At 41.5% G+C, this 27524-nt stretch overlaps 1 protein-coding gene across 2 annotated transcripts in view; it reads left to right on the forward strand.

Moving 5' to 3' along the window:
* LOC149169287 (two-pore potassium channel 3-like) overlaps positions 1-26228 on the forward strand; it is a 97048-nt gene extending 70820 nt beyond the window's left edge. For both annotated transcript variants that reach the window (XM_089428630.1, XM_089428631.1), the window contains exon 2: positions 25726-26228. In XM_089428630.1, the coding sequence (XP_089284756.1) occupies positions 25726-25867 (142 nt within the window). In that variant the 3' untranslated portion in view covers positions 25868-26228. The remainder of the gene's footprint in view (positions 1-25725) is intronic.
* The last annotated feature ends 1296 nt before the right edge of the window (positions 26229-27524 follow it).

Genomic DNA, 27524 nt, shown 5'->3' on the forward strand with positions numbered 1-27524 from the left:
ATATGTACAATGCCATCCTCCAAATTGTCATCCTCTGGGTGATTGTCCCAAATTTTATATGTGGGATCCTCATAAGCCCGATCACAGTAATGACTCAACAACCTCAAGTTGTAGTGCACATAAACCAGGCTTTTTGCTCGGTTTTCATTGAGTTTGTTTCTTTTCACATTATGTATGTAGTTGTAGGTGCTCCAACACCTCTCTGCAGAAGAAGTATTTACAACTTGTGAAAGAACTTTTTTTGCCAATTTTGGCAAAAGTCCATGCCCGCCATATGTTTCCCACCATGTGAGAGTATCAAATCTATCTCTGTCGTCCATTGCATGGAAGTTACCATACAAACCAGTGCCACTGAAGTATCTGCCTATTTCAAGGCGCACAACTGCACATTCCTCCCTGTCAGGTACCAACTTTTCTAATGCTTTCAAATATCCTTTAGTTACCTCTGGATCTAAATGGGGTTTGGTCCTAACCCCACCCCCTGCTGCAGGTTGGCCCAACCAAGATGTAGAGTAGTATTTTGGCGTAAGGATATACGCCAAGCAATGTAGTGGAAGATTAAGCCTATTCCACCGTTCACACACACAATCATGAATCAGTTTGTACAAGTTGGGATCTCTATTATGAACAATGTCTTTTATTTCCCCCAACATGGTATCCATTTGCTCATACACCTTGCCAATCACTGGTTTGTTTGTATCTGCAAACCGAATCATGTGATAAATTGGCTTGGTGAAATCCAATACCTGCCTCACAGTTGTCCAAAACTGCCCATCAAGAGCGGCCTCCTCCACCATTTCAAAACCTGCCATGTCAGCTACATTTGTAGCCCTTTCCTTTAATACCTGCCAATGTGGACTTGATACCATGCTAGCTAATGCCTCTCTTACCTTCAAAAGGCGCCTGAAGGTGAGGTAATAGCTACCAAATCTGGTCTTCGCAATCTTCAACAACTCCAATCTCGAGTGACTGCGGAAAAGGCCATGGGTATTGCTATGATTTGTAATAAATTTTATCATTTGTTTGCCTTTCTTGTACAAATCACCAATCCATTGGTATTGTTCATTTTTGTTCTTGACAATATCATGCAACAGAAGGTTCAATGTGTGAACCAAACATCCAGACCAAAATATGTTCGGGTATTTATCCTCAATAATTGCTCCCGCTGCCTTACAATTAGGAGCATTATCAGTGATGACTTGGATGACATTGTATGGGCCAATACGCTCAATTGTTTCAAGTAATGCTTCTGCAATGTTGATGGCGGTCTTGAACTTGTCTGAGTAATCATGTGCAGCTAGAAAGATGGGACCACTAACAGACACAGCAAGAACACTTATCAATGGCTTGCCTTTTACATTTGTCCATCCATCAGATACAATGGACACCCCATGGTCAGTCCAAGAACTTGTCATTCTATTCAAAGAATGTGATATTTTTGCTTTTTCATGATCAAGGCCAACGGTTCTTGCCTTGTCATACCCAGGGCTCTTGTATCCTTTAGGGGCATCATTTATGGCAGAAACCAACCATTTTGTGCCAATAAGGTGAGCGAAGAACATTGAATGGTATCCCACATGCATAGAGAAACCTGTAAACCTTTGAATCCACATCATTCCTACACCCCTCATCAAGGAAATCTGATATGGTTCTACGCCTTAAAGATGATGACCTTGTGCCTCCATATCCACTGCCTTGGGAGGATGCTGAAGGAGTTCTTTGTGATTGTGAGCTTGGTTCAAAGAAACCCCTTGATTTTTTTGATCTGTGTTGGGCTTCCTCCTCTTCTCTTATGTATTTGGCTCTATCCGCCGCTGACACCGCTGTACAAGTTTTGATTCCTATTTGTTTGTCTCCATCCCATGGCCTTTTCCCGTAGAGGTGTCTTCTAGCACGGGTGTATGAACCTGTGTAATCAGTGTTGCAATGGGGGCAATGAAATTTAGTGGTTCCACCCCCTCTCCCTGTTTCAGCCCTGTTAACATATTTCCACAATGGAGTTTGGTCTTGTTTAGTTTTTTGAGGGTCATGTTTACCCTCCTCCAGCTCCTCCTCACCGGGGTTTTCACCAATTTGAATTTCTCCAGCTTCTTCATCCCCCTCTTCAGTTTGGCCCCTCCGTTTCCTACTCTCCAGCACCATAATAACCATAAAAGGGACCAGGAAGAGGAAAATGCCAAGAAATATAGCCAGGTCCATGGTGTTTGATGTTTGTAGGGTTTTGATTCCTGAATCTGCAAATTAATATAATTTACTGGGATTAATTAATTTAATTTAAATTTATGATTTTTAAACTCAATAAACTAAATTAAATTAACTAAATCACTACCTAACTAACTAAACTAACTAAATTACTAAGTTACTTACCTCTGCAGGCTTGCTCCTCGCTCCTTGGCACTTGCTCCTCGCTCCTCAGCACTTGCTCCTCGCTCCTTTGCTCTTGCTCTTGCTCCAAACTCTTGCTCAATGAAGTCACAATGAAATTTTTTTAGGCCCATTGGGCTTTTAAAACCCGCCAGATCGCTCCCGTAGCGATTTTTTACGCCCGGGAGCCCGGAGCGATTCTTTACGCCCGGGAGAGATCGGGGAGCGATCCCGGGCGTTAAAAATCGCTCCGGGAGCGACGGAGCGATCGCTCCCCGAAACGCTCCCGAACAGGGCAGGGAGCGTAAATTTTTTTTAGGGAGCGCGCTCCCGAAAATCGCTCCCATCCGGGAGCGATTTTGGGAGTGCGCTCCCGAGCCGCTCCGGCCCGGAGCGCGATTCGGGAGCGGGTTCGGGGGGGGGGGGGCGCTCCCCCGCAACTATGATCCAAACACTTTGATTTTTGGTTCACGTGCTGGCGTTTTCTCTAGAGGTCCTCCAAGTTTGAGGCAAATTCGATGGTGGAATCCTGAGATATAGCAAGCCCTAGCCATAAGACCAATTATTTCCCTAGGTTGATTTGGGTTAGTGTCCTCACTTGGATCATTGCATTCAAATCTCAAAAGAAAACTTGTCCTTTGATCCTATTCTCTCCCCTAATTAGGTCAAGCCCCTCCTTGGTTGATCAACTCCATACCCTTGACCTAGTTTGGGTCCACTTGGGTTCTTTGTGGTCCCACAACTCTACAACTCAAATTCCACAAGGATTACATAGAATCCATTTCTTCACAAGGATCCTTAAGCCTAGGAAGCCCCTTGTCAAGGCATATCCTCCAACCCTAGGTCTAGGTATCCTCATATCCCTTCTTAGAGAGCCAATCACCTTGCTTTCAAAGCAAGCAAGCCAATTACTTGAGCCTCTCTTGTGAATAGGCTTTAGGAATCACTCCTCATCCCACCATTGGCTTATTCATCCTTGTGATTCCTCTCATACTAGGACTCTTCCCATCAGTGAAAGTCTGTAAGGAGCAGGGAGCTTTAGCTGAGGTGACAGTGGGCTATCGCTCCATTGTTGCCCCTTGACCTCGTTGTTGCTTTATAGGATCCCCTCCTAGGACCCCTGCTAGTTTGAGTGGTAATAGGCCCTGCCCTACTCGACAAGGCAAGGTGTGTGGGTTTGTGTTTTTGGGGATAGAAAACCACATGTTGGCTAAAGTGCTACATGACACTATTGTAGGCTAAATTTCAGGGTTTGATAGGGTTTTGAGGTTCAACCTAAGTGATGTTGTATTTTGGTTTTGGCACGGGCTTTACCTTTGATGTAAAATCTAAAGGCTATTGATATTCATTGTGAAACTTTGTTATTACATATATGATGATTCCAGTATTAGATTGGTGAGCTTATTGCCCAATATTTTTATCTTGTACATGTTTATGGAGATTATTGCAGTTGTATATTTGAAATTGGTTAATTTAATATTTCACAAACACTTGGGGATCATTGTGAGGTGTAGCCCAAGTTTGGTACAAACGATTCGGGTAACCCATTGGGTGGAATGATGTTGGTGCCGCATGCCATGGGAGTCCATAGTTTGCCTTGATTTGTGCGAGTCTCCTTGGGGCCATGATAGCTTGTGTTCATTGAGGTTGAGTGTGCACTTTGTGATGACTATACACTTCCTCCTCATACAACACTCCATTGCTTGCACGCATGTGGAGGCATTTCTCATTGGATAGTGGTTGTGGCATACACGTGGAGGTTATTGAGGCCTTTTGTTGACTTGGCACTTGATATACGATGCCCATTTTATATTAGTCAACCTCCTTATGTGAGATCCACTCCACTACTTTGATCTTATGGAGCCACACATGCCAGTTGGTGGGTTCTTTTGCACATTCGTTGGAGTTGGTTATATCTTGGAGCTTTAGCATTTATGATCCACTTCACTTGAGTGCTCCACATGTTGAGGCATCTATTTTCATGATGAAGACTTCAGTAAGTTATTTGTACATTTCTCCATGTTTTTTGTTGAAGATGTTTACTTGAGGAGTTTGATTGCACACTCGTACGTGCATGTTGATGAGGATGTTACATTGCAATGTTCCTATGCTACATTTTTCTTGGGTGTCCACATTCACGTGGCATCTATTTGATCTTCCACCGCTATTTCTACCTTGGGATGATCACACTTCATGCAGTGACTTGGTCATAGATGCCATGTATGTGGATGAGGTTGGTTATTTGCACATTTATTCATGGATCTGTCCACATATGGAGGTTGTTTTGGCACATTTGGATAGGCATCTCAAAGCAGACAACCTCCCTTTTCACTTCCTTGGCCAAACCATAGCCCAAATTGAATCAGCAAAGAGACAACTCTATGGCTCAAAAGAGATGAATTCTGCAATGCAACCTTGATGCCAAGGGAGAGATCCCTTAATCCTCTTATTTATATGGACTTTTATGGTCTTAGAGTTAATTGGTTTGTGGCCAAGACAAAGATCTACATCCCCCATGCAAATCTCAAGTGATACACTAGTGTAATAAACACATGCATGCACACACACACACACACACACACATATGGTCTTTCATCTGATTCTTCCTTTGAGGATTTTCGTAAATACTTGGTTTGCATCTCATTCCCACGCTACAATTTGCTTCCACAGAAGTCTCAAATAACTTAATAATCCAACCAAACTTCGTTGGCAAGTGACCAATCTATTCTGAGTGCTTCTGTCTCTTGCATGTTTTGACAAACCCTTGGTGAGAAGGTTTAATGCTAAATTTCCTGTCTCATATGTGTACCTATAAGTTGGTAAAATCATAGCTCTGATACCACTGAAGTGAACTGAGTATTTTATCTGCCTAAATTTGAATCTTTCTGTTGATTGGTGTTCTTTTCTTGGTTTTTTTGGTTCTCTGAATAATAGTTAAATATAGGAACGGAAGAAAAGGAATAAAGAGAAATCCAAAATTTAATTTCTCCTTTTTGTTATAGCAGTCTTGACTCTTTCCTATTTAAATGATGGTGAATATGATTATTTGATGTATCGTTGTATTTCATTTTGATTTTTACATTGTTGAATTTACAAAGTAAAAACAGGGATTCTCCTATTTTAAACATCGATTTATCAACTGTGTAATTGCCAAATGGATCGTAGATTTTTCTGCCTCACTTGTGCAAATTTGTCATTATAATCATGCATAAAAAGCTCTTTTATTTTCTATGTTTTGAAAACCTTATTGTTTATATCTTTAATATCTGTGCTGGGGTTCCCTTCATCGTCAACTGAAATTTGGTGAAATTTCATGGGGGGTGGGGGGGTTCTCTAATATTCCCCCCCAACCCCATCCTCTTGCAAACCCCTTAGATGTGTTCTTGAAACTTGGTGGAACATTGGTATTTACTATGAAATGCAGATTTCTGCTCTAGGGCTTCACTACTAGGAATATGGGGTGTGGGCAAAACTTTAGTGGTTATGTTGGGATAAACCTCTAGTATGTTTATTTCCAGTCCCAGTATGGTTGCTTTAACTACTCTTATATTTTTCTCGTTTTTGATCAATCTCTTAGCCCTAGGCCCAGAATTTCTGATATCCTGAGCCAAAGACTAAATTGATACTTGCAGATTCCAAAAAACTGAGGCTTACTATTGTCAACTATTACTTCCCATGTGATTATTTCAAAACTAGTGTCTTTAACATTGTTCCATATTCTTTTTCTGTTATTTTTGTCATCACAGGTTTGACTCTTTACTATTTAGGTGATGACAGATGTAATCGATCACTATATGATGTATTTTTGTATGTCATTTTAATTTTGGCATTAACAATTTTAAAATGAGACTAAAAATGATTCTCCTGCCTTGAATACCAATTTCAAAATTGTGCAATTGCCAATTGGTCATGGATGTTGTATAAATTTGTGATCAATTATGAATAAAAGTCAATTTTTTTTTTCTTCTTTTAATCGAACTGGGTTTGCCACATCAAGTACCCAGCTGAACCCTTTGGCAACCCCTGAATTTATGAGGTGTCTCACATGTCCATGACACATGTCCCCATGTCCCTGCATCCCAAAACTTGGTTGAACATTGGTAATTATCAAGGAAAGCATATGCTTCTTCTAGGGTTTCACTCTTAGGACTAGGGGCATGGACAAAACTTTAGCGGTTTCTGGATAAGCCTGTCATAGGTTTATTTTGAGTTTCATTATATGGTTGCTTGAAGTACTCTTGATCAATCTCTTAGCCTTGGACTTTTTCCTATCATGAACGAAAGAATGTAAATTCATACTTGCAGGTTCCTAATGGCCAAAGTTTCTCTCATTGTTAGCGACTATTTCTGTCCATGTAATTATTCCAAAACAGGTTGGATCTGAAGAACAAAATAAGATGCCTTACACTATAAAGTGGTAACAAGATGTGTTTTCATTCAGATTACCATACATTATGTTGAATTTTTATAATTTTATTCCAAAACAACCATGAGTACATATATTTTGACATAGAAAAGAGTAAACGCTCTATTACTAGAAGTATCATATACAAAGGCTAGGACCCAACTGTACCCTGCAAATCAAGCCTTATTATTAGAACAACTTTGCGAGCAAGAGAGGGCAAAGACAACAGAGTTAGCAGGAATGAAATTTAAAAGACACCTGAGTTAACCTAACTGAGTTTGTGCATAAAGGGATTATCATGCACAATATTGTACCCTCATCTTCCCTTTTATTCTTTCATATAGCAGAGGAGATTTGTTTTTGTATGCAGGGAGGTATTGCAAACTCCAGAAAAACAAAAGGGGATTAAAAATAATTACAGGGCTGAAAAGCACTTGGAGGAGCCTTTGGCGCATAGCCAAAGTTGGCTCAAGTGCCAAACTCGGTGGCAAGGTTGGCAGAACCTCTATGCGAAACTCTGGGCAGACGTGCTTGATATATTAGCAGCAAAAAGCAATTCTATTGGCCACAGGTGGAACCCACCCGAAGTCAATATTGTGACGGAAGCATTTTAAAGCCCAAGTCTACTCAATCGAGAGAGGACTAGGATGATGTCATCTTGGCGATCATACCCCAAATATTTTAATAACGGCGCAAGAGTTGTAGCACAAAGATGGAACAAAGCGGGTGGAGCCCACCCGATTGTCATAGTCTGGAAGTATACCCTGATGGATTAAAGTTAGCACCCAAAACAAAGCGTCGGGCAATTGGCGTCGAGACACGACAGTTGTAAGCCAACCAATGGGAGAATTGAGCGGGAGGATCACTTCGACAGCGAAGCCCACGTAGGGCGAGCCCAAAAGGAAAAGCCCGAAAGAAAAATAAAGAGGCAACGCAGTAGAGGGGAGCCAACTCGAAGATGCTTGGCAGAAAAACAAAGAAAAAGGCTGGTTAGGTCAAAGCGAATTAACAAAGGGAAAAGGTAGCAAAGTAGGCCTCAGAGGACCCTTTCTCTCTCCTCCAACAAAAGACAGGTGGCGGCTTGTGATTGGCCCAGACAACAAAGGACTGTGACGTCAACATCAACCAATAGGAGGTGGACACGTGGCATACAAAGATTGGTGTTTTTGGGCACCCAAGTGGCCCTTTTATGATTGACAACTTGACAAGTGTTGCCATTCAAAGGTCAACACGTGGCAGGAGTGACATCATGGTGATGTCATCCCGAAGAATTCAATTGGCGGCAGTGCCGGGTTGTGGAGTGTCAGGACACAGTGGCAGTGGACAAAGTGACAACCAATAAACAGAGGGTTGGGCAGACCCTACCGGCTAGCTCATCCTTGTGGGTTGACCCTGAAAGATTGGCAATATGGCGAAAAGGGGATGCACTAGGTTAAATGGGGCTTCGACCTTAGCGCCAAGCACGAGTTCTAGTGGAGCAGCTGGGACCAGGAGTAAACAGAGGGCTGGGCAGACCCTACCGGCCAACTCATCCTTATGGGTCGAGCCTAAAAGATTGGCAACATGGCGAAAAGGGGATGCGCTGGGTTAAATGGGGCTCCGACCTTAGCGCCAAGCACGAGTTCTAGTGGAGCAGTTGGGACCAGGAGCGTGACATCAATAAGGGCCCGCGCAGGGCTCAAAAGGGCTAAGTGCCTAATAGCTTAGGCCGTGATCGCGGAGATCGATCCTATGGTGGAAAACAAGTAAAGGCTAAGCAGAAGGGGTCCACCCCGACATTAAGTGAAAACAGGTAACCGACAAGCAATTAGCGGGCGGATCACCATCAACTCTAAGGTTGCGAGGTCTCAGAAGGCACTTTAGGGGGTAAACTAGTGCGGCGGATAAGCCAACGCTAGCCCTCGAAAAGTCAAAGTCAGCAAGCGGAAATAACCGATCAACGACTAGGATTGATCTCAGGGGGGTCAAGCCTCACTTCCAACATTGTCCATTCACCCCGTCGGAGTAGGGGGACCACACTCGCCACTAACACGCCAACACAACGACGACTTCAACAAGCGAGCGTGTTTTTTTGCAGGGTCGAGGGCCTTCCCTCCACTTCTTGTCCAATCCCATGGCTGCACGTGTCTCCTATCCATGCATCATGCCATCATACTCCCCACCTATATAGTCACCACTTGCTTGCCATTAGTGTTCAAATTCTAATTTGTTTCAGTGGTGTTCCTCTATCACCGATCCTGTGTTCGATCCTGTTTAGCCATTAGCTAGTGCAGAGCACCTCGAACGCCACCACACCAAATCACTTCCTCCCACCATGGATTTTAATCCCCATGGGTGAAAGGTAACGCTATATAAGAAGGCCCAACTCCCAAAAAAGGGGCAATTTAAGCAGTTAGAGTGAGAAAACAACAGGTGAATTGGCAGGTAAATGTGGAGAGGAATACAATGGTAGAGGCGTGGCCAGATCATCAACCCACCACAAACCCAGATAATGGAGCTTGAGTCCACCTTAGGAGATCAAAGGAATCAACAATGGAGATATTTTGTTGTGGCAATCATGGCGTACTTGTGTCATTTCTGCAATTTTGTTAATATTCATTTTCAAGAAAAAAATCAAGTCTGTTATGTAATCATTATGACAGTTAGGCTAGTCACACACTCAGACAACTGTGTATTTCAGACAACTGTAGCATTCAAAGATATTTTTGTAAGCTGTTCTTATTTTGGTTCTCCCTATAAAGAGGGAGGAAAGACTCATTAGTAGGGGTTCCAATTTTTTTTGTTCTAGGGGTTCGATTTCCCTGTTTTAGAGGCTATAATTGTTTTGCAAATTTCACAAGTTTGGGTTTGTGACATGTATTTCATTCTTGTAGATTAATGAAAAAGTTCCTGGTGATTCCAAGCATTGGGATATGTAGTATGTGTTCTACCTTCGTGTGTCATTTCATGTGTATTTTTCTTCTTCAGAAATTGTGTAATTGTAGCTGCTGGATTCACTCTTAAGTCACAGATTTACTTATGTTATGTTGTAGTAGATAGTACCTGTGAGATTGCAGATTTACCTATGTTATGTGATAGTAGATGGTACTTGTGAGATTGCAGATTTACCTATGTCATGATATAGCAGATAGCAGTGTTGATAATATCGGTATCGGGAAAATATCGGCGAGGGTCCAGAAAATATCTTATCAGCGATATCGGCGAAAATATCGGCAAGCATAAAAAATGCATAATATATTCATTTTTTTTTTTTTTAGATTTTTAAACATATAAAGCAATAACAACATGAAATAAACACATTGGCACATAAATATGAAGAAAACACTGATATATATGATGTCAAATAGAAATGATACATCAAAGGCGATACCAAATCCTACTGATCCCTGATAATTGTCCATTCAAGGACTCAAATGTGGAGAACCAATACAAAATAACATCACATATATAAAAGTATCTCATCATCATGAGTTATATGTAGCATAACAAATAAAACTAGCAGTTATCTATCTGAAATCACTGCCCTCTCCCCCTTTTACGGGAAAACATGATGGGCTGTTTGCCAGGCTTGCCCCTAGTAGTAGAAGGCCCTGACCTTGCCTCTGCACCTAATGTCAAATAATGAGTGCTAGGTATGGGGCTATGCTCTCCTATATCTATAGCAGATGGTGTTGATACTGATGCTCCCGCAGTGTCCTCCTCTTCCTCCCCCTGCTCCTCCTCTAAGTGCTGCTGCTCCTTCGACTCCGAGTCCTCCTCTTGCTGCCCCTGTTCCCATGGATCATCTGCCACTGGCTCTAACCATGAAGGTGACTCCTCCAAGATGGGCTCCTCAGACTCCACCCTCCATGGAGACAATACATCAATATTGTCTAAGGAAATGGCATCTGGATCCATTGGTGATTCTATTTGCCTCACTCGAAGTCGGATGTTGTAGTGCACATACACCAAATCGTTGAGGCGTGCGAACTCCAATCTGTAAGAGTGTCAAAAAAAGTAATGAGTCTTGAGTCTTGACTCTTGACACTTGAAGGTCATAAATTAAAAATTAAAAATTACAATAAGTGTAATTGCTCAAATGAAGGCTTGAGCTCAAAGTTATACCTGTTGCGCTTTTTGACGTATATTTTCTCAAATACACTCCAATTGCGCTCACACCCTAAAGAGCTACATGTTTGACTCAAGATTCGTATGGCCAATTTCTGCAAATTTGGTGCCCTTGCACCATAGCTTCGCCACCAAATATCTACAACAAAATAATGAAATAAATATTTCAAAAACTTAAAACATAATTAAACTTTCAAATAAAAGTTACATAATTGAACTTAAAAAAAATAGAATTATAAGTAAGGAAATTCTAAATTGAAAATTCTAATTTCTAATGAGTGATGACTTGTCACTTACGTGGCATGAAGAGGGTCCTTTCCCTAATAGCATCATCAAAGCCAAATAGGCCAACACAATCCCGATAAGACTGTATCTCGCGATTAATTTTGCTACGAAGCTTAGGATCAGGTACCATCCTCTGAATACAGGAATGGAGCCCTTCCATCACCTCGCCATCAAAATCAAAGTTGCATTTGTATGAAAATGCGGGGTTGAGGAAGAGTGCTGCTGCATGAATGGGTCGATGAAGCATCCCTATCCACCGACTATCAATCACATCCCATAACATCATCTGCCTATCAAGGCCAACAGAATCCTTGTCTACATAATAGGAACGAATGGCCTCCTTGGACCTATCCATGCCCTCATACAAATAAGCCATTGCAGGCTTCTCTCCATCCACCAATCTAAGAACCTTTACTATAGGTTCACTAACTGCACATGCTTCTTCTACTCCATGCCAAGATGTCTCAGAGTACACCATTTTTGCAATGGCTTTCCCGTCATGTCTCCTGTTGCATCTGCAATTACGCCAATCATCAGACACAAACATTTGCTTCAACTCGAACTGACATCGAAGCAAAGACTGAAGAGTAATAAAGGTTGTGGCAAAACGTGTGATGGTAGGATGCCGCAACTCCTTGTTTCTAGTGAACCTCCTCATGAGGCTAAGAACAAAAGCGTGGTTATAAATAAACTTGGGGATGCTCCTAGCCATATCAACTGCCTCCTTGATGAAGGAGAGTTTCCCCATATCCTCAAGCAACAAATCGAGACAATGCGCTGCACACGGAGTCCAGAACAATGTGGGATGCCTCTCCATAAGCATTTTGCTGGCAGACACATAATTAGCTGCATTGTCTGTTATGACTTGCACCACATTCTGCCAGTGTTGTTAAAAGCGCGATTAAATCGCGCTTTTTTCCCTAAGCCGATTTAATCGCGCGTTTTATGGGAAAAAAGCGGCTAAAAATTTTTTTGCCGATTTTTTTCGAAAAAAGCGCGCTTTTTTCCGAAAAAAGCGCTGGGTTGCCGGGACAACACGATTTTATAAAAAAAATTTTGGTTTTTCATTTGGTCATTTGGGTTTTTTCATGCAATTTTTTTGGAAAGAAACAAATAATTTTTGAGTGGGGCAGCTTAATGATCAATTCTAGGCCCTAGTATGGATATGCTATTCATGGTAATGTTAAATTCTTAAAGTAAAAGTGACATTCTCCTTAATCTTCATTTTCATCCTTTTACTTAAATTTTTAACATTACCATGAAATGACTCAGGATGTTTGAGAGTGGTTCCAGCCTCATTGGATTTCATATGGAGAAAGTAGAATTTTAGATTTCATTTAAAATCCAGCAGACTTATCAGTTTTTCAGGATTTCAGGATTGGGAGATTGTAATGTTTCCAGGTGACACCACCTGCTTGGGCTACCCCTGCCACCAGTAGAGGACGTGGTCTACCTCCTATAGCTCCTCCTTCTAGTTCTTCAGCTTCTAGAGCACATCAGACTCCACTGTCATCTCCACCAGCACAGGCACCAGCATCTACATCTAGAGGGAAAGGGAAACCTGTGGCATTTTCTCGCAAGAGGGGCAGAGGAAATCAATAGGATTAGACCTCATTTTATTGTATATGACATTATGACATGATGAGATACATTATCATATTTTTTGTTGATATTTTGAGGCTGAGTTGGGACTCAGGAGTCAGGACTTACTATTCAGGACATGATTCAATGTTATGTGTGATTTTAGCGCTAGAAATGATATTAAACATCTTATATATTAGTTTTTTTATCATATTTATGTGTCAATGTATTTATTTTATGTTGTAGATGGTTTAGATATTAAAAAAATTGAAAAAAAATGAAAAAAAATGAATATTTTTGTACCAAACGCTTTTTTCCCGCTTTTTTCCGCTTTTCTCGCTTTTTCCGATTTTTTCCGCTTTATTCCCGGCGCCGATTTAATCCCGCTCGCGCTTTTCACAACATTGCATTCTGCACACCAATCTCTCGAATGAACCCATCTAACAACTCACATATTGTTACTGCATCTTTGATATGTTTTGATGCATCCAACGATTTAATAAACATGGTATCTTTAGGACAATGTACCAAGAAATTTAGAAGGGTCCTATCCTTCCTATCTGTCCAACCATCATACATCACTGTGCATAGAGTAACTTCCCATGTCTTTTTCAACTCCGCCAATCTAGAGTTGATGTCTTGCTTTTCTGCTTGAAGGATTGGCCCCCACAACTCCTCATATGTGGCACTTTTGTACCCTGGGCCCACAACAGCAATAACATCACACATTGGCTGCCAAAATGGATTGGTTTTGGTGATGCTGAGAGGTAAGTCACTCCAAAAAATACACCTCCCCATGACTCTATCTACTTCTTGCTTCTCCTTTTTAACAAGCAATTTTATGCCAGGTTGTGCTCCAGGTCCTGTTCGTGGAACAAAAAATGATGACCTCGCAGTCGCACTAGCAGTAGCATGTGATGGTGTGCCAGCTGTGGAGCCCCTCCCACTAGGGCCACTACCCTCAACATCAAAATCAGGAGAAGATAACCCGAAAGATCTACCTGCACGTTCAGCTTTGTTTCTTTCTGCCTCTTCCTTCTTTTTGTCCTTTTCATCAATTGCCTCAAGAGCTTTTTGTATAAGCTCCGGACTAGAAACTGTACAAACCCCAACATCATGTCCACTGAGTCTAGCAAGATGGTATTTCAGTCGTGTAATCCCACCTGTCATCCTGGTCCCACACAATTTGCATGTAAGATATGCACGATTTGTCCCACCATCAGGGTTCCCATACTCCCAAAATGGGTCCAAGGCTTTTGGCATATTTGTATTTTGTAGTGGGCTAACTCAAACCTAGGGCACCAAAAAAAAATTGGAATTAGTAACTTAATAAGTAATACTAATAACCACATCATTTTACAAAACAGTTTTTTTGCTACATTATTTGCAAATTTGCAATGTGAATTGAAAATTGAAAATTCATAAATTCATTTGAAATTTCATAAATTCATACATAGAATTTACTTTTAGAAATAGGCAAACGGTAAACCTACCTCACTGTTCACAACTTCACATTGCACAATAAGAAACTAATTTCTAAGGTGAAGAAATTTTATAGAGATGAACCCCTAATATATAATAAAATTAATAAATAGCCTCTACAGCTATGAACTCAAAAAAAATGGAGTTTGCTCTCCAAATATGGAGAAAACTTGAAAACTTAAAAATTTAAACCCTTGCATTTGATCATGGGCATGAAAATCTTTTCAAATGGAAAAAATGAAATTGTCTCACTGTTCTTGAAACTTAGATCAATGAAATCTTCGTTGTTGGTGGCGATAATAGCTATGGAACGCTCAAACCCTCCTTGGCAGCAAGCACATAGCTCTCTCCTTCCTTTTCCAGCAATTAGAAATGAAAATGATTCATAAAAACCCAAAATCCGAATTTTATAACCCGCGCGGCGATTTCTTACTGTCTCCCGGCGATAAATTGGGTCGTTGCGCGATATTTTGCCGAAATATCGCGATATTTTCGGGAGCCGAAAATATCGCGATATTTTCTCGGCGATATTTCAGCTCGCCGAAAATATCGCGATATTTACGAATATTTCGGCAATATTATTAACACTTGCAGATAGTACTTGTGAGATATTGAGTTGAAGCCTTAAAATTTAAAACACGCTCCATAATTTCTTCCCTTCATTTCCTTTATCTTTTCATGATTCTACTGGGATTTAGTGCATAGGATTTTGTGTTTGTCCAACTTTTTGCATTGGGTTTCTTCCTTATATTTCTTTTTTCCACCTTTACTGCAATGACCAATCTCCGTGTGTAGGCCACCAAATTTGTACATCTACTTTTGGGAATGATATACTGTTTATATGTATATTGAATCTACCTCTGAGTAGGGTAATTGAACCAGAACTAACTTATTTTACACTTATCTCTTGAGCAACACTGATCTATCTTCAAGGGACACTAAGATGTCCTAGGTATTGACCCTTCTCCTCAACTCGAGGGTTGTCTCTAGGAGCGCTGTTGTCGGGGAACGAATTAGAATATATATTTCCTTGGGTAGAAATTTGTGCATTCTTTTGTCTGGTGAGCAAAGGAAGTGTGGATGAGATCTCTCACCTAAAGGGGTTTCAAAATGGCTCTTCTTGTATTCTTGGCCAACAAAGGGGTTTCAAAATGGCTCTTCTTGCATTCTTGGCCAACAAATTCGCCCCACTAGATTTTTCTTTTGTTGTTGGTTATCCTCATCATGTTCCTCCATTTCAAGAATGGTATACCTATTTGTCTAGATTCAGTGAAAGCACATATGAATGCCCAACCCAGCAACAAGGTATTGTTCATGATGATGTGAAAATGAAGTTGTTTATGTATTCTTTGGATAAAGAAGATAGGCTTCGGTACCAAACCATACCTCATGGCAGCATATCTTCTTTGAATAGCTTTCACATGACATATAATGATTTTTGCAAAAAATTATAGCCACCAGATTCTTTGTTTGAAGATTGTTGTGAACATTTTAATATTGAAAATCTTTTGAAGACAGATGATGCTGTTGAAGATACTTATGGAGCCTAACTCCAAAAAAACATAACCCTGCATCAAGAAGTGTTGCCCAACAATCAAAAAAAGGAAGGAGACATTGTTAAGCTGCCAACAAACCCTCAGATATCGTATTTTATTGGATTTGATGGTTCTCCTTTATATGATTTGTATGACTCATATGGTAAGTTGGGTGCTATAGAACCACAACAATTTCAGTCACGGGACGCTGCACAAAAAGAGGAAGTTAACAATGGGGCTAACAAAGAGGCTCCAATTTATGAATTACATCCTTCAGATGGAGAACAAGGTATGAGCATATGCTAAAGACAACCACAAGAAGAAAATGATTCCCAACAAATAAAGATAGTTTCTTCTTCTAGGGAGGACGAGGTTGTATATTCTCAAAAAGATTTGCTTATGGGCAAATGGCAAGAAAATGACTGGCAACAACCCCTTCAAGAAAAGCCCAAAGTTGAAGAGCCAAGCAGTGTCTGTGGTTGCCTTTTGCAGAAAGATTCTTGTCTGGAAACTGTTCAAGAAAGGGAGACAGTTGTAAATTTTTCTCATCAGTTCTATGATCTAGTAGTTGACTATATGGCATCTTTCTTTGGTCAACAATAGGTATCAATTATGGGGTATGTATTAAATGTTTTACTTGAAAATTCCACATGGTGCATACCTGTTTTGATTTTTGAATTCCAACAGCACAGTGACATAAGGTCCAACATCTAGATGTTGGGCTGGTATTGTTGGAAGGATGATTTCACTCGAGTGAATTGAGCGTGGTACATAAGTAGAAACTGTACATAAATAAGCTCACTAGGTGGGCATTTAAATTTCCAGTTGTTAGAAGTTATAGCTCTGCATTTCGTTTTTTATGAGGAGAGGACTCCCAACAAATAAAGTTCCAAGGAGATTTTCTAGATTTACAGATTCAATATATTTTTGACTCCATGCCCAATGGTGAAGGCTACTAGTCTATAGGTTCTTAGCACCTTGCCAGCAAGGCACCATCCCCAGTTGGAGCCCATGTTGTACCCTCCTTATGTTGAAATTTCTAAGTTTGACACATTAGAAATCCCTACTGCATTATCTGGTTTATTATCTCCTACTTGTTCTTAACATTAAAAAGCTATTTATAAATATAAATACTGAAATAAACACAAATGCAGCCTTAACTCATATACAGATCAACAATTGAAATAACTGAGACAAACACACAAGGGACATCGTTATTTTTGGACAATTTTCCCTGGAAAAACCCAATGCAGGAAAATCGGTGCAATAGATATGAGGGTTTTATTATTATGCAGTTTCTAAATACAACTGGGGTGCCAGAAATGGCTCATCGAATAGAGAATGCCCTCGGCAATAGTACCTCTCCTCCTCAGAGGCAGATATTCCGGCTGATCAGTCATCGGATGAACAATCCCACAACAACTACGACAACTCCTTAGCTGGACAGCGAACGCTGCTCCAAGCTTCTCCATTTCTTTGCGTCACTCGGCTAGGGAATGTGTCACCCTTCCCAGCGCCAGTCTGCCCCATGAAAATATCTAGCGCTGCCTCTTGGCCTCGCGTCAGCTCTGCTAGCCTTTGCACAGCTACTGATGCCTCTGCGTCAGCCCTCTGGTCCTCTACGTCACCCACGCTGGCCTCCTCGACCTCTACGTAAGTCCCAGCTGCCTCTGTGTCAGCCTCCCCAGGTTCTGCGCCGTCTCTCTGGCACTATCTCTGCCTCTGCTATGTATTCTCAGCCTCGTGCCAAACTGCCCCTTGCTGCAACAGATCACTAGCTCGATTCTCTTAGCAAACCCCGCTTCAGAAAATCAAACTGACTGATCAATTTGGTGTATCTCTAATTGACTCTCAAGCCTCCTCTTATACTTTTTCTGTTGAGTCTTCAACGACCGAGATTATGTCCCTAATCAACGACTAAGATTAGATTTGGCTTGATCCATGTCATTTAGAACATTCTCACCTAGTTTTATATTAATACTCATTAATATTTTAGTTTTCCTAAGTTTAGACTTAGGAACCCCATTAAAAATGTTAATTATTTTAATATCTCTCCAACCGGGTGGAATTTCCCCAAATGATTTCTGGGTCTTGGAGATCTTATGTGCCTTAGCCTCTCCACCAATTTTCATGGCTAGAGCACATCTGATGCTACCACAAATCAACACTCCCTCTTAGTGAGGAATGTGCTTTATTAATGTTTCACCATGGAAACATCACACTGATCCTTCGCACCGGTACCTGTGTTGATGCTTGGCCTGTTGCCTCACATCATCTGCACTGCTGCTTCCTGTACTGCTGCCCATGACACTGCCACTGCCACTGCTACATCTGTACTGCAGCTCCCTCTCAATATGCTGCCCATGCTGCCCCTAGCACTGCCACTGCTAACTATTGCACTGCAACTCAATTACCGAGAAGTAAGTAACTGATCTACCCAAACACTGACATCCCGGTTAGTTTGGAAGCCTCATGAAACTGAAGCTGCCTTTGCTGCCACTGCGCTGCCTCAGATTTCTGCACCTAAGCATTGCCCTGCTGCTCCACTACACTTTGTTCCACCCGACCTCTGTCATCCTGCTACTGTCGTTAAGGGCTCCCGTAGCCAGATATGATCCAAGAGTTTGGGCACCTCAAGGATCCTGCCCCTAGTATGTAGTCCTCATGACTACAACTTGATGTCTCCCCACCTCTTCTCTAGAGGTGCATGAGCACTCATGGCACAGTCGTCATCAGTCTTGAATTCTTTCTTCGCATTAGCTGGAGCTTCCTTGGAGTTAGAAGCCTCTCCCTTGTTTTTCTTCTTGGGACACTGGGATGCATAATGTCCCAGCTCCCCACAATGGAAGCACTTCACCTTGGAGATATCCTTATTCTTCCTCTTCCCTTGCTGTCCCGCAGATGCTAGAGCCGCATCCTCCTCCTCCTCTTTCTTGATTCGACCTGCCTTGCCACTACTCCCCGCCTTGGTTAACCGTCTGATCTCTTCTTGGCGAAGAGCTGCCCATATCTCCTCCCAACCTGGAAGAGTAGCCCCTCCTAAAATACTTTGGACAAATGTCTCCCACTCGGAGATTGCATTCCGGGCTGTCTTCTCCATGAATTCCGGATCCGGTGTAGACCTTACGGAAGTAAGTTGGTCACGAATCTCTTGCAATCTGAGGAGGAACGAATCTATCTGCTCTCCCTTCTGCATCTGATACGACCGCAATTGATTTTCCAATAGCATCTTCTGCTGCACGGAAGAGCCTTGATACAATGTCTTCAAAGTATCCCACATCTGCTTTGCTATGTTCTTTTCAACAATATATGGTATGACATGATCTTTGACCCCGTAAAGGATCATGCACTTCGTCCTCGCCTTTGCATCTTCATACTTCTCATTCTCAGTTGGGTCGACCGGGATAGCCATGGTTCTCAAGGCAAAATCCTTGATGTGATGTTGATCTAGCACTGCCAAGATCCTGGCCTTCCAGATGACAAAGTTGGAAGCCCCGTCCAAACTGTCCTGATCCCTCAGCCCGTTCACTGCCATTTCCGCTCCTCTTCTGGACTCCCTTTGACTTTCGACTTTCCTCTTGGAAATCTCCCTCTAAGTCCTGATTTCCCTACTGGAAATCCTCTCGCCAAATGTCGAACCGCTCCTCTCCAATCCTCCTTGCAACTGCAACTTGGATTTGGATTTCCTGGCTAGAAATCTGTCAAGGTAGCGACTCCCTCTACCTTGGTTTTGTCCCCTTAGGTACTGTTTTGCACCGACAGAAAGAACAACCCACCAACTTCTCAATCACAATTTGCCCACAGCTCCGACAATTGAAGAAATTGACCCTTTCAGGCTCTGCGCGATCCCAACAACGGTAGAATCTGCTCCTCTTGGCCACAACATCGATCCTTCTTGGCTGAGAAAGATGACTAGGCACTGCGTAGGTCTGATCTGCCCCTCGCTGCCTTTGCGCTGACCCTTCTCCTGGCTCGAAATGATGACGCAGGACCTCTGCGTCACTTCTTCTCTGCTGCTTTTGCTCTGGAACAACACTGTCTCTCGAGATAATTGTTACTGTTGCCAATTCTCCAGATTATTGCTGGTACTTTCAGTTCTCCTGTGATCTGCAATGCTTTGATACCATGTTGAAATTTCTAAGTTTGACACATCAGAAATCCCTATTGCATTATCTGGTTTATTATCTCCTACTTGTTCTTTCCATTAACAAGTTATTTATAAATATAAATACTGAAATAAACACAAATGCAGCGTTAACTCATATACAGATCAACAACTGAAATATCCGAGACAAACACACAAGGGACATCGTTATTTTTGGACAATCGTCCCCGGAAAAATCCAATGCGGGAAAACCAGTGCAACAGATATTTGGGTTTTATTATTATGCAGTTTCTGAATACAACTAGGGTGCAAGAAATGGCTCACCCAACAGAGAATGCCCCTGGCAGTAGTACCTCTCCTCCTCAGAAACAAATATTTTGGCTGATCAGTCACCGGATGAACAATCCCACAACAACTACGACAACTCCTTAGCTGGACAGCGAAAGCTTCTCCAAGCTTCTCCACTGCTCTGCGTCACTCAACTAGGGATTGCGTCACCCTTCCCAACGCCAGTCCGCCCCACTAAAATCTCTAACGTTGCCTCTTGGCCCTGCGTCAGTTTTGCTAGCCTCTGCCAGCTACTGATGCCTCTGTGTCAACCCCTTGGCTCTCTACGTCAGCCCTCTAGTCCTCTGCATCACCCATGCTGGCCTCCTCAGCCTCTACGTAAGTCCCAGCTGCCTCTGAGTCAGCCTCCCCAGGCTCTGCGCTCTCTTTGGCACTATCTCTGCCTCTCTGCTATGTATTCTCGGCCTTGTGCCGAACTACCCCTCGCAGCAACAGATCACTAGCTCAATTCTCTCAGCAAACCTCACTCCAGAAAATCGAACTGACTGATCAATTTGGTGCATCTCCAACTGACCCTCAAGCCTCCTCTTTTACTTTTCCTGTTGAGTCTTCAATGGCCGAGATTAAGTCCCTAATCAACGACTAAGATTGGATTGGCTTGATCCATGTCATTTAGAACATTCTCATCCAATTTTATATTAATACTCATTAATATTTTAATTTCCTAAGTTTAGACTTAGGAGCCCCATTAAAAATATTAATTATTTTAATATCTCTCCAACCGGGTGGAATTTCCCCAAACGATTTCTGGGTCTTGGAGATCTTATGTGCCTTAGCCTCTCCACCAATTTTCATGGCTAGAGCACATCCAATGCTACCACAAATCAACACCTCATCCTCCCTTTTATTCTTTCGTATAACAAAGGAGATTTGTCCATGTATGCAGGGAGGGATTGCAAACAAAAACGAAAGGGGATTAAAAATAATTATAGAGCTGAAAAGCGCTTGGAGGAGCCTTTAGCGAATAGCCAAAATTGGCTTTAGTGCCAAACTCAACTGCAAGGCTGGCTGAACATCTACGCGAAGCTTCAGGTAAATGTGGCTAACACGTTAACAACAGAAAGAAATTCTATTGGCCACAAGTGGAACCCATTTGGAGGCCATACCCTCGCGAAAGCATTTAAAAGCACAAGTCTGCGCGACCGAGAGAGAAGGACTGGGATGACGTCATCTCGACGGTCATACCCTAGAGGGTTCAACTCGAAGATTTTAATAACGATGCATGAGTTGTAGCATCGGGATGGAATAGAGTGGGTGGAGCCCACTCGACTGTGATAGCCCAGAAGTATACCTCGACGGATTAAAGTTAGCACCCAAAGCAAAGCGTTGGGCAATTGGCGCCGAGACACGGTAGTTGTAAGCCAGCCAATGGGAGAGCTGAGCGGGAGGACCACTTCGACAACTAACCCCGCGTAGGGCGAGCCTGGAAGGAAAAGCCCGAAAGAAAAATAAAGAGGCAGCACAACAAAGGGGACCCAACCCAAAGGATTTTGGTGGAAAAACAAAGAAAAAGGCTGGTTAGGCCAAAAGCGAATTAACAAAGGAAAAGGTGTTAAAGCAGGTCTCGGAGGATCTTTTCTCTCCTCCAACAGAAGACAAGTGGCGACTCATGATTGGCCCAGACAACAAAGGATTGTGACGTTAACACCAACCAATAGGAGGTGGACACGTGGCATGAAAATATGGCATTTTTGGGCACCCAAGTGGCCCTTTTCTGAATGACAAGTGTCACCACTAAAAGGTCAACACGTGGCATAAGTGACATCATGGTGATGTCATCCCAGAGGGATCAACTTGGAGAATTCAATTGGCGGCAGTGCTGGGTTGTAGAGTGTTGGGACATGGTTGCAATGGACAGAGCGACAACCAGTAAACAGAGGACTGGGCAGACCCTACCGGTCAACTCATCCTTGCAGGTCGAGTTGGGAAGATTAGCAATATGACGCAAACAGAATGTGTCGGGTTAAAGGGGGCTCCGGCCTTAGTGCCAGGCACGGGTTCTAGTGGAGCAGTGGAGACCAGGAGCGCGACAGCAATAAGGGCACACGTAGGGCTCAAAAGGGCTAAGTGCCCAATAGCTTAGGCTGTGATTGCAGAGACCGGTCCTATGGTGGAAAAAAGATAAAGGCTAAGCAAAAGGGGTCCTCCCCGACATTAAGTGAAAACAGGTCACTGACGAGCAATTAGCGGGTGGATCACCATCATCTCTAAGGTCGCAAGGTCCCGGAAGACACTTCGGGGGGTAAACTAGTGCGACAGATAAGCCAAACACCAGCCACCGGAAAGTCAAAATCAACAAGCGGAAATAGCCGATCAATGGCCAGGATTGATCCCGTGGGGGTCAGGTCTCACTACCAACATTGTCCATTCACCTCGCTGGAGTAGGGGTACCACACACGCCACCAACATGCCAACACAACGACGACTTTAGTAAGCGAGCGTGATTTTTTGCAGGGTTAAGGGCCTTCCCTCCTCCACTTCCTGCCCAATCCCATGGCTCCACATGGCTCCCCATCCATGCTTCATGCCACCATACATATAGTCATCACTTGCTTGCCGTTAGTGTTCAAATTTTAATTTGTTTCAGCGGTGTTCCTCTGTCACCCATCCTATGCTCGACCCCGTTTAGTCATCAGCCAGTGCAGAGCACCTCTAACGCCACCACACCAAATCATGGCCGCCCACCATGGTTTTAAATCCCGATGGGTGAAAGGTAACGCCATATAAGAAGGGCCATCTCCCAAAAAAGGGGCAATTTAAGCAGTTAGAGGGAGAAAACGAGAGGTGAATTGGCAGGCAACCAAGGAGAGGAATACAATGGCAGAGGTGTGGCCAGATTATCAACACGCCACGAACCCAGATAATGGAGCCTGAGTCCACCTTAGGAGATCAGAGGAATAAAAAATGGAGATATTTTGTTTTGGCAATCATGGCATACTCGTGTCATTTCTGCCATTTTGTTAATATTTCATTTTCAAGAAAAGGATCAAGTCTGTTATGTAATCATTAGAAAATTAGTCTAGTCGCACTCTCAGATTGCTGTATAGTTCAGACAACTGTAGCATTCGAAGATATTTTTGTAAGCTATTCTTATTTTGGTTCTCCCTATTAAAAGGGATGAAAGACTCATTAGTACGGGTTTTGGATTTTCTTGTTTCGGGGGTTCGATTTTCCTGTTTTGGAGACTGTAATTGTTTTGCAAATTTCGCAAGTTTGGTCCTGTGACATGTATTTCATTCTTGTAGATTAATGAAGAAGTTCTTGGTGATTCCAAGCATTTGGATATGTAGTATGTGTTCTACCTTCGTGTGTTATTTCATGTTTATTTTTCTTTTTTAGAAATTCTGTAATTGTAGCGGCTGGATTCACTCTTAAGTCACATATTTACTTATGTTATGTTATAGCATACAATACCTGTGAGATTGCAGATTTACCTATGTTATGTGATAGCAGATGGTACTTGTGAGATTGCAGATTTACCTATGTCATGATATAGTAGATAGTACCTGTGAGATATTGAGTTGAAAGCCTTAAAACACGCTCCATAATTTCTGCACTTCATTTCCTTTATCTTTTCATGATTCTACTAGGATTTAGTGCATAGGATTCTGTGTCTGTCCAGCCCTCTGCACTGGGTTTCTTATATTTCTTCTTTCCACCTTTACTGCAATGACCAATCAAGCTGCATTCTCCGTGTGTAGGCCACCAGATCTGAATATTTACTCTTGGGAATGATATACTGTTTATATGTATATTGAATCTGCCTCTGAGTAGGGTAATTGAACCAGACTTAACTCATTTTACATTTATCTCTTGAGCAACACTGATCTATCTTCAAGAGACACTAAGATGTCCTAGGTACTGACCCTTCTCCTCAACCCGGGGGTTGTCTCTAGGAGCGACAACACACAAAATCCCTTGAAACATATAAAATGATTGTCTCCTTCACAGTTGGGATGTAAGCTGCGTATTGTATACAAAGTTGCCTTTTCAAAGCTCTATGTAAAGTTGCATGAACTCTAGTTGCTTGAAATCCTGCCTTCTCACCAAACACTTGATTTTTGTTACCTGATGGGAACCTGATCCACCATGAAAAAAATGCAATAGCTCCAGGTGGTGGATTCCATTTTTCCAGCCACAGGCCAGAGATTCAAAACAGTTACTAAAATAACAGTCTAAAAGGCCAGTTCTGTATGCTGATAGGTCTGAACAAATGGTCTCCATGGATGCAGCAATCTATCGCAGCTACCTTCGTTTGAATTAGTATTGTCTCCACTATCAATTTGGGAATATCCCAGATTTCTGCATGATTGCAGATATTTTGAACTGGTCTTACTAGCTGTTGAGTCTTAGCACCATCAGAGATGGGCATGCATAACATCAATTTTCTCCATTTGTTATAGGATGAGAAACTCCACAAGGCAGCCTTGCTTTGAACACTGCTGCATAATTGAAGTCTCATGTCAGAGAATTATCATATTATGACATGAGGGATGGAAGCTCAAAGAAGCAATTGATTGTCTGCAGGAAAGCTTTGAAAATGGTGTAGAAAGAAATCACCCTTCGAGGACTGTAGCCATACAAGGAATCACTTTCCGTATCAGAGCTTTTGAAGGGTTTGACTGGGCATTGAACATTTCATTTTTATAAATAGAAAAACTCTATAATAGCTTTGTGGAGAAATACATAATGAAAATTAGTTTAATACCCCAAAGCTGAAAAATAATTTATTCTGTGATGCATGTGCTGCTTTTACATTTTAGCAGATTTGATGGCTTGATCAATTAGAATATATAAGTACTCACTTTTGAATTACCAGCATCTGATGCTTATGCTTGAATCATCCACAATAGATGCTGAAATAATGTTTCTAGATAATCTGGATAAGATAAAAATTGTTGGAAAATAACAATTAAAAAGAGATTGTTTTGGGGAACTGAGAAAGTGTGACCCAACAAGTTAAAGAGCACTCGTGGAAAGACATTATTGTGTTATGCAAGTGTTAGAAAATAACACTTAAAAGAAAATTGTTTGTCATTATTTGGAGAGCCGACAATGTGTCTCAAGAAAGTGAACTCTGAAAGAGCACTCGTTGAAATACATGATTCCGATAAGACGTTACATAACACATGTTTAACCACTCAAGATTACAGGACCTTGTCATTTTGCAAACAAGGATTTTAGTTTACTGGCAAGACTTTTAACATGGAATTTCAAATAATTATTGCACAGCCCATTTCCTTGTACTTATTTTTCTTATGATGATTAGCTTGCCATAGTTCTAACTTTTTCAACAGACCTGATTTTTTTTATTAGCACAACATATTTTAAATCTGGTTTATGATAGCGTCCTTAGCGCTTACATTTGTCGTTTGGATGCTAACCAAATAGGCATCTTCTTGTCAAGTTGTTTTATTTCATAGATGCTCCTTGGATCTCTTTCTTGATTGCTACTTCTTGGCTTGAGAGTAGTTTTAGTTCATGACATTGATTATGTATGATTTTGCTTGCAGTAAATCAGAGTTTGTGATATACAAGCTGAAAGAGATGGGAAAAGTGGAAGAGAAGGATATTGTTGCAATTGTCAAGCAGTTCAATCGACTAGATACTGATAATTGTGGCAAGATCACTTTATCACTTCTAAGTGGTCATTAAGCTCCTCTGTTATGTTTATTGTCATGCCCATATTTATATCATCATACAAAATTATAGAGGCATTCTTTCTGTTGACTGGAAAGCTTGGTGTCATCCTGCATATGATGATATATGACCAGGTTTGACCCCTGATTCTCACATTGAGGATGACTGTATTATATGCCCGATCAATGAAATCAGCTATAGCTAGTGCATTTTCAATGAAACTGTCCAGTTCTTGGCCTGAAGCTGCAAATATTGATATTGAACTGTGTTGTCTTCACATGATATAAGCATAATGGTTTAAAATCACTACTACCGTCACAGAATACAATCAACAACATAATAAAAACATAATATTGCAGATAAATCATTTTCTTTATTACTCATGTTGACCACTTGACTTACAGTCTGTACTCAAACACGTTGCTACTGCGAACAATTGAAGTAATTATCAGTTACAACCATTGCCAGTTGGTTGCCATGATCAACATCTCTTCCAATTTGCATGCCTATCTTTTCTAACTATATTTTGCAAACAGTTTGGTGATATTTCATTGGTGCATCGACCGGTAACACAGTGGTCATCAGTGGTGCTCGATGGTACTAGATGGTAGCTGGTGGTAGTCAGTAGGTACTTGCTACTCTGTATCTTTTTCCAACATCTCCTCGGGACTTACCTAACCAAGTGTCCTCTGGCTTATATCTTACCTTCTCACATCAGAAACTTAGATTATATATCTTTGTAATGCAATGCTCTTCTCCTGAGACATTTTGATTTTTTGGTTCTAGTGGGGAAGGTATTTTTGTGTTACAGCAGCTAGCATATGTACATCACAAGACATTGTGGTGGGCTAGTTATCTCTTTGAAAAAATCACTAATCATACCCTATTGTCGCGTCAGCTTTGCATTGTCACTTGACTTTCGTCCCTAAAGATGCGCAACTGTTGTTGCGTCCTCATCTTGTAGTCTTTGATACTAAATGACTTCAATTTTGGAGCCAGCTCAATTCATGGCACATGCAATCAACTCTTGATGGTTCCTATACAAGTTCCTTTTATGTGCAAATATATTCAAAATTTTTATATGCCGTTGCATTTAAAGAGTCAAACAATCTGTTTGAATACAAAATATAGATATATCAGACTAATTTGAAATTAGAAATGCAAACATTCACAAAGTCTAATATATAATAGAATTTATGTGAAAGATATACCATTATGGGTTACAATTGATTTTTTTTGGTTTATTTAATGATATTTGTTTTTTTGGTTTATTCAATGACATGGAAAAGATTGTTCTTGACGAAATCCTCTAATTGCTTCTTGACATTCTGGAAATGGTGCCCTGGGTAAATTCCACTGGAGTACAACATATATTGTTAACCCAAAGGGACTCTAGCAGACTTGAACCTATAATCTCTTAGCAATATCTGCTTTGAAATTGGTTGGTTTAAACCAATTGAGCTAACCATTTGGGCTTTTATTGGAAACACACGGAGGTGGGCTTTAATCCACGGGACTCTAGCAGACTTGAACCTATAATCTCTTAGCAATATCTGCTTTGAAATTGGTTGGTTTAAACCAATTGAGCTAACCATTTGGGCTTTTATTGGAAACACACGGAGGTGGGCTTTAATCCACTTATTTCAATTTGTGGGCTTTAATCCACTTATTT

This window comes from Pinus tabuliformis, chromosome 4_2, assembly GCF_031772625.1.
Source record: "Pinus tabuliformis cultivar Carrire ecotype Pingquan chromosome 4_2, CPIR1, whole genome shotgun sequence".
Lineage (NCBI taxonomy): Eukaryota > Viridiplantae > Streptophyta > Pinopsida > Pinales > Pinaceae > Pinus > Pinus tabuliformis.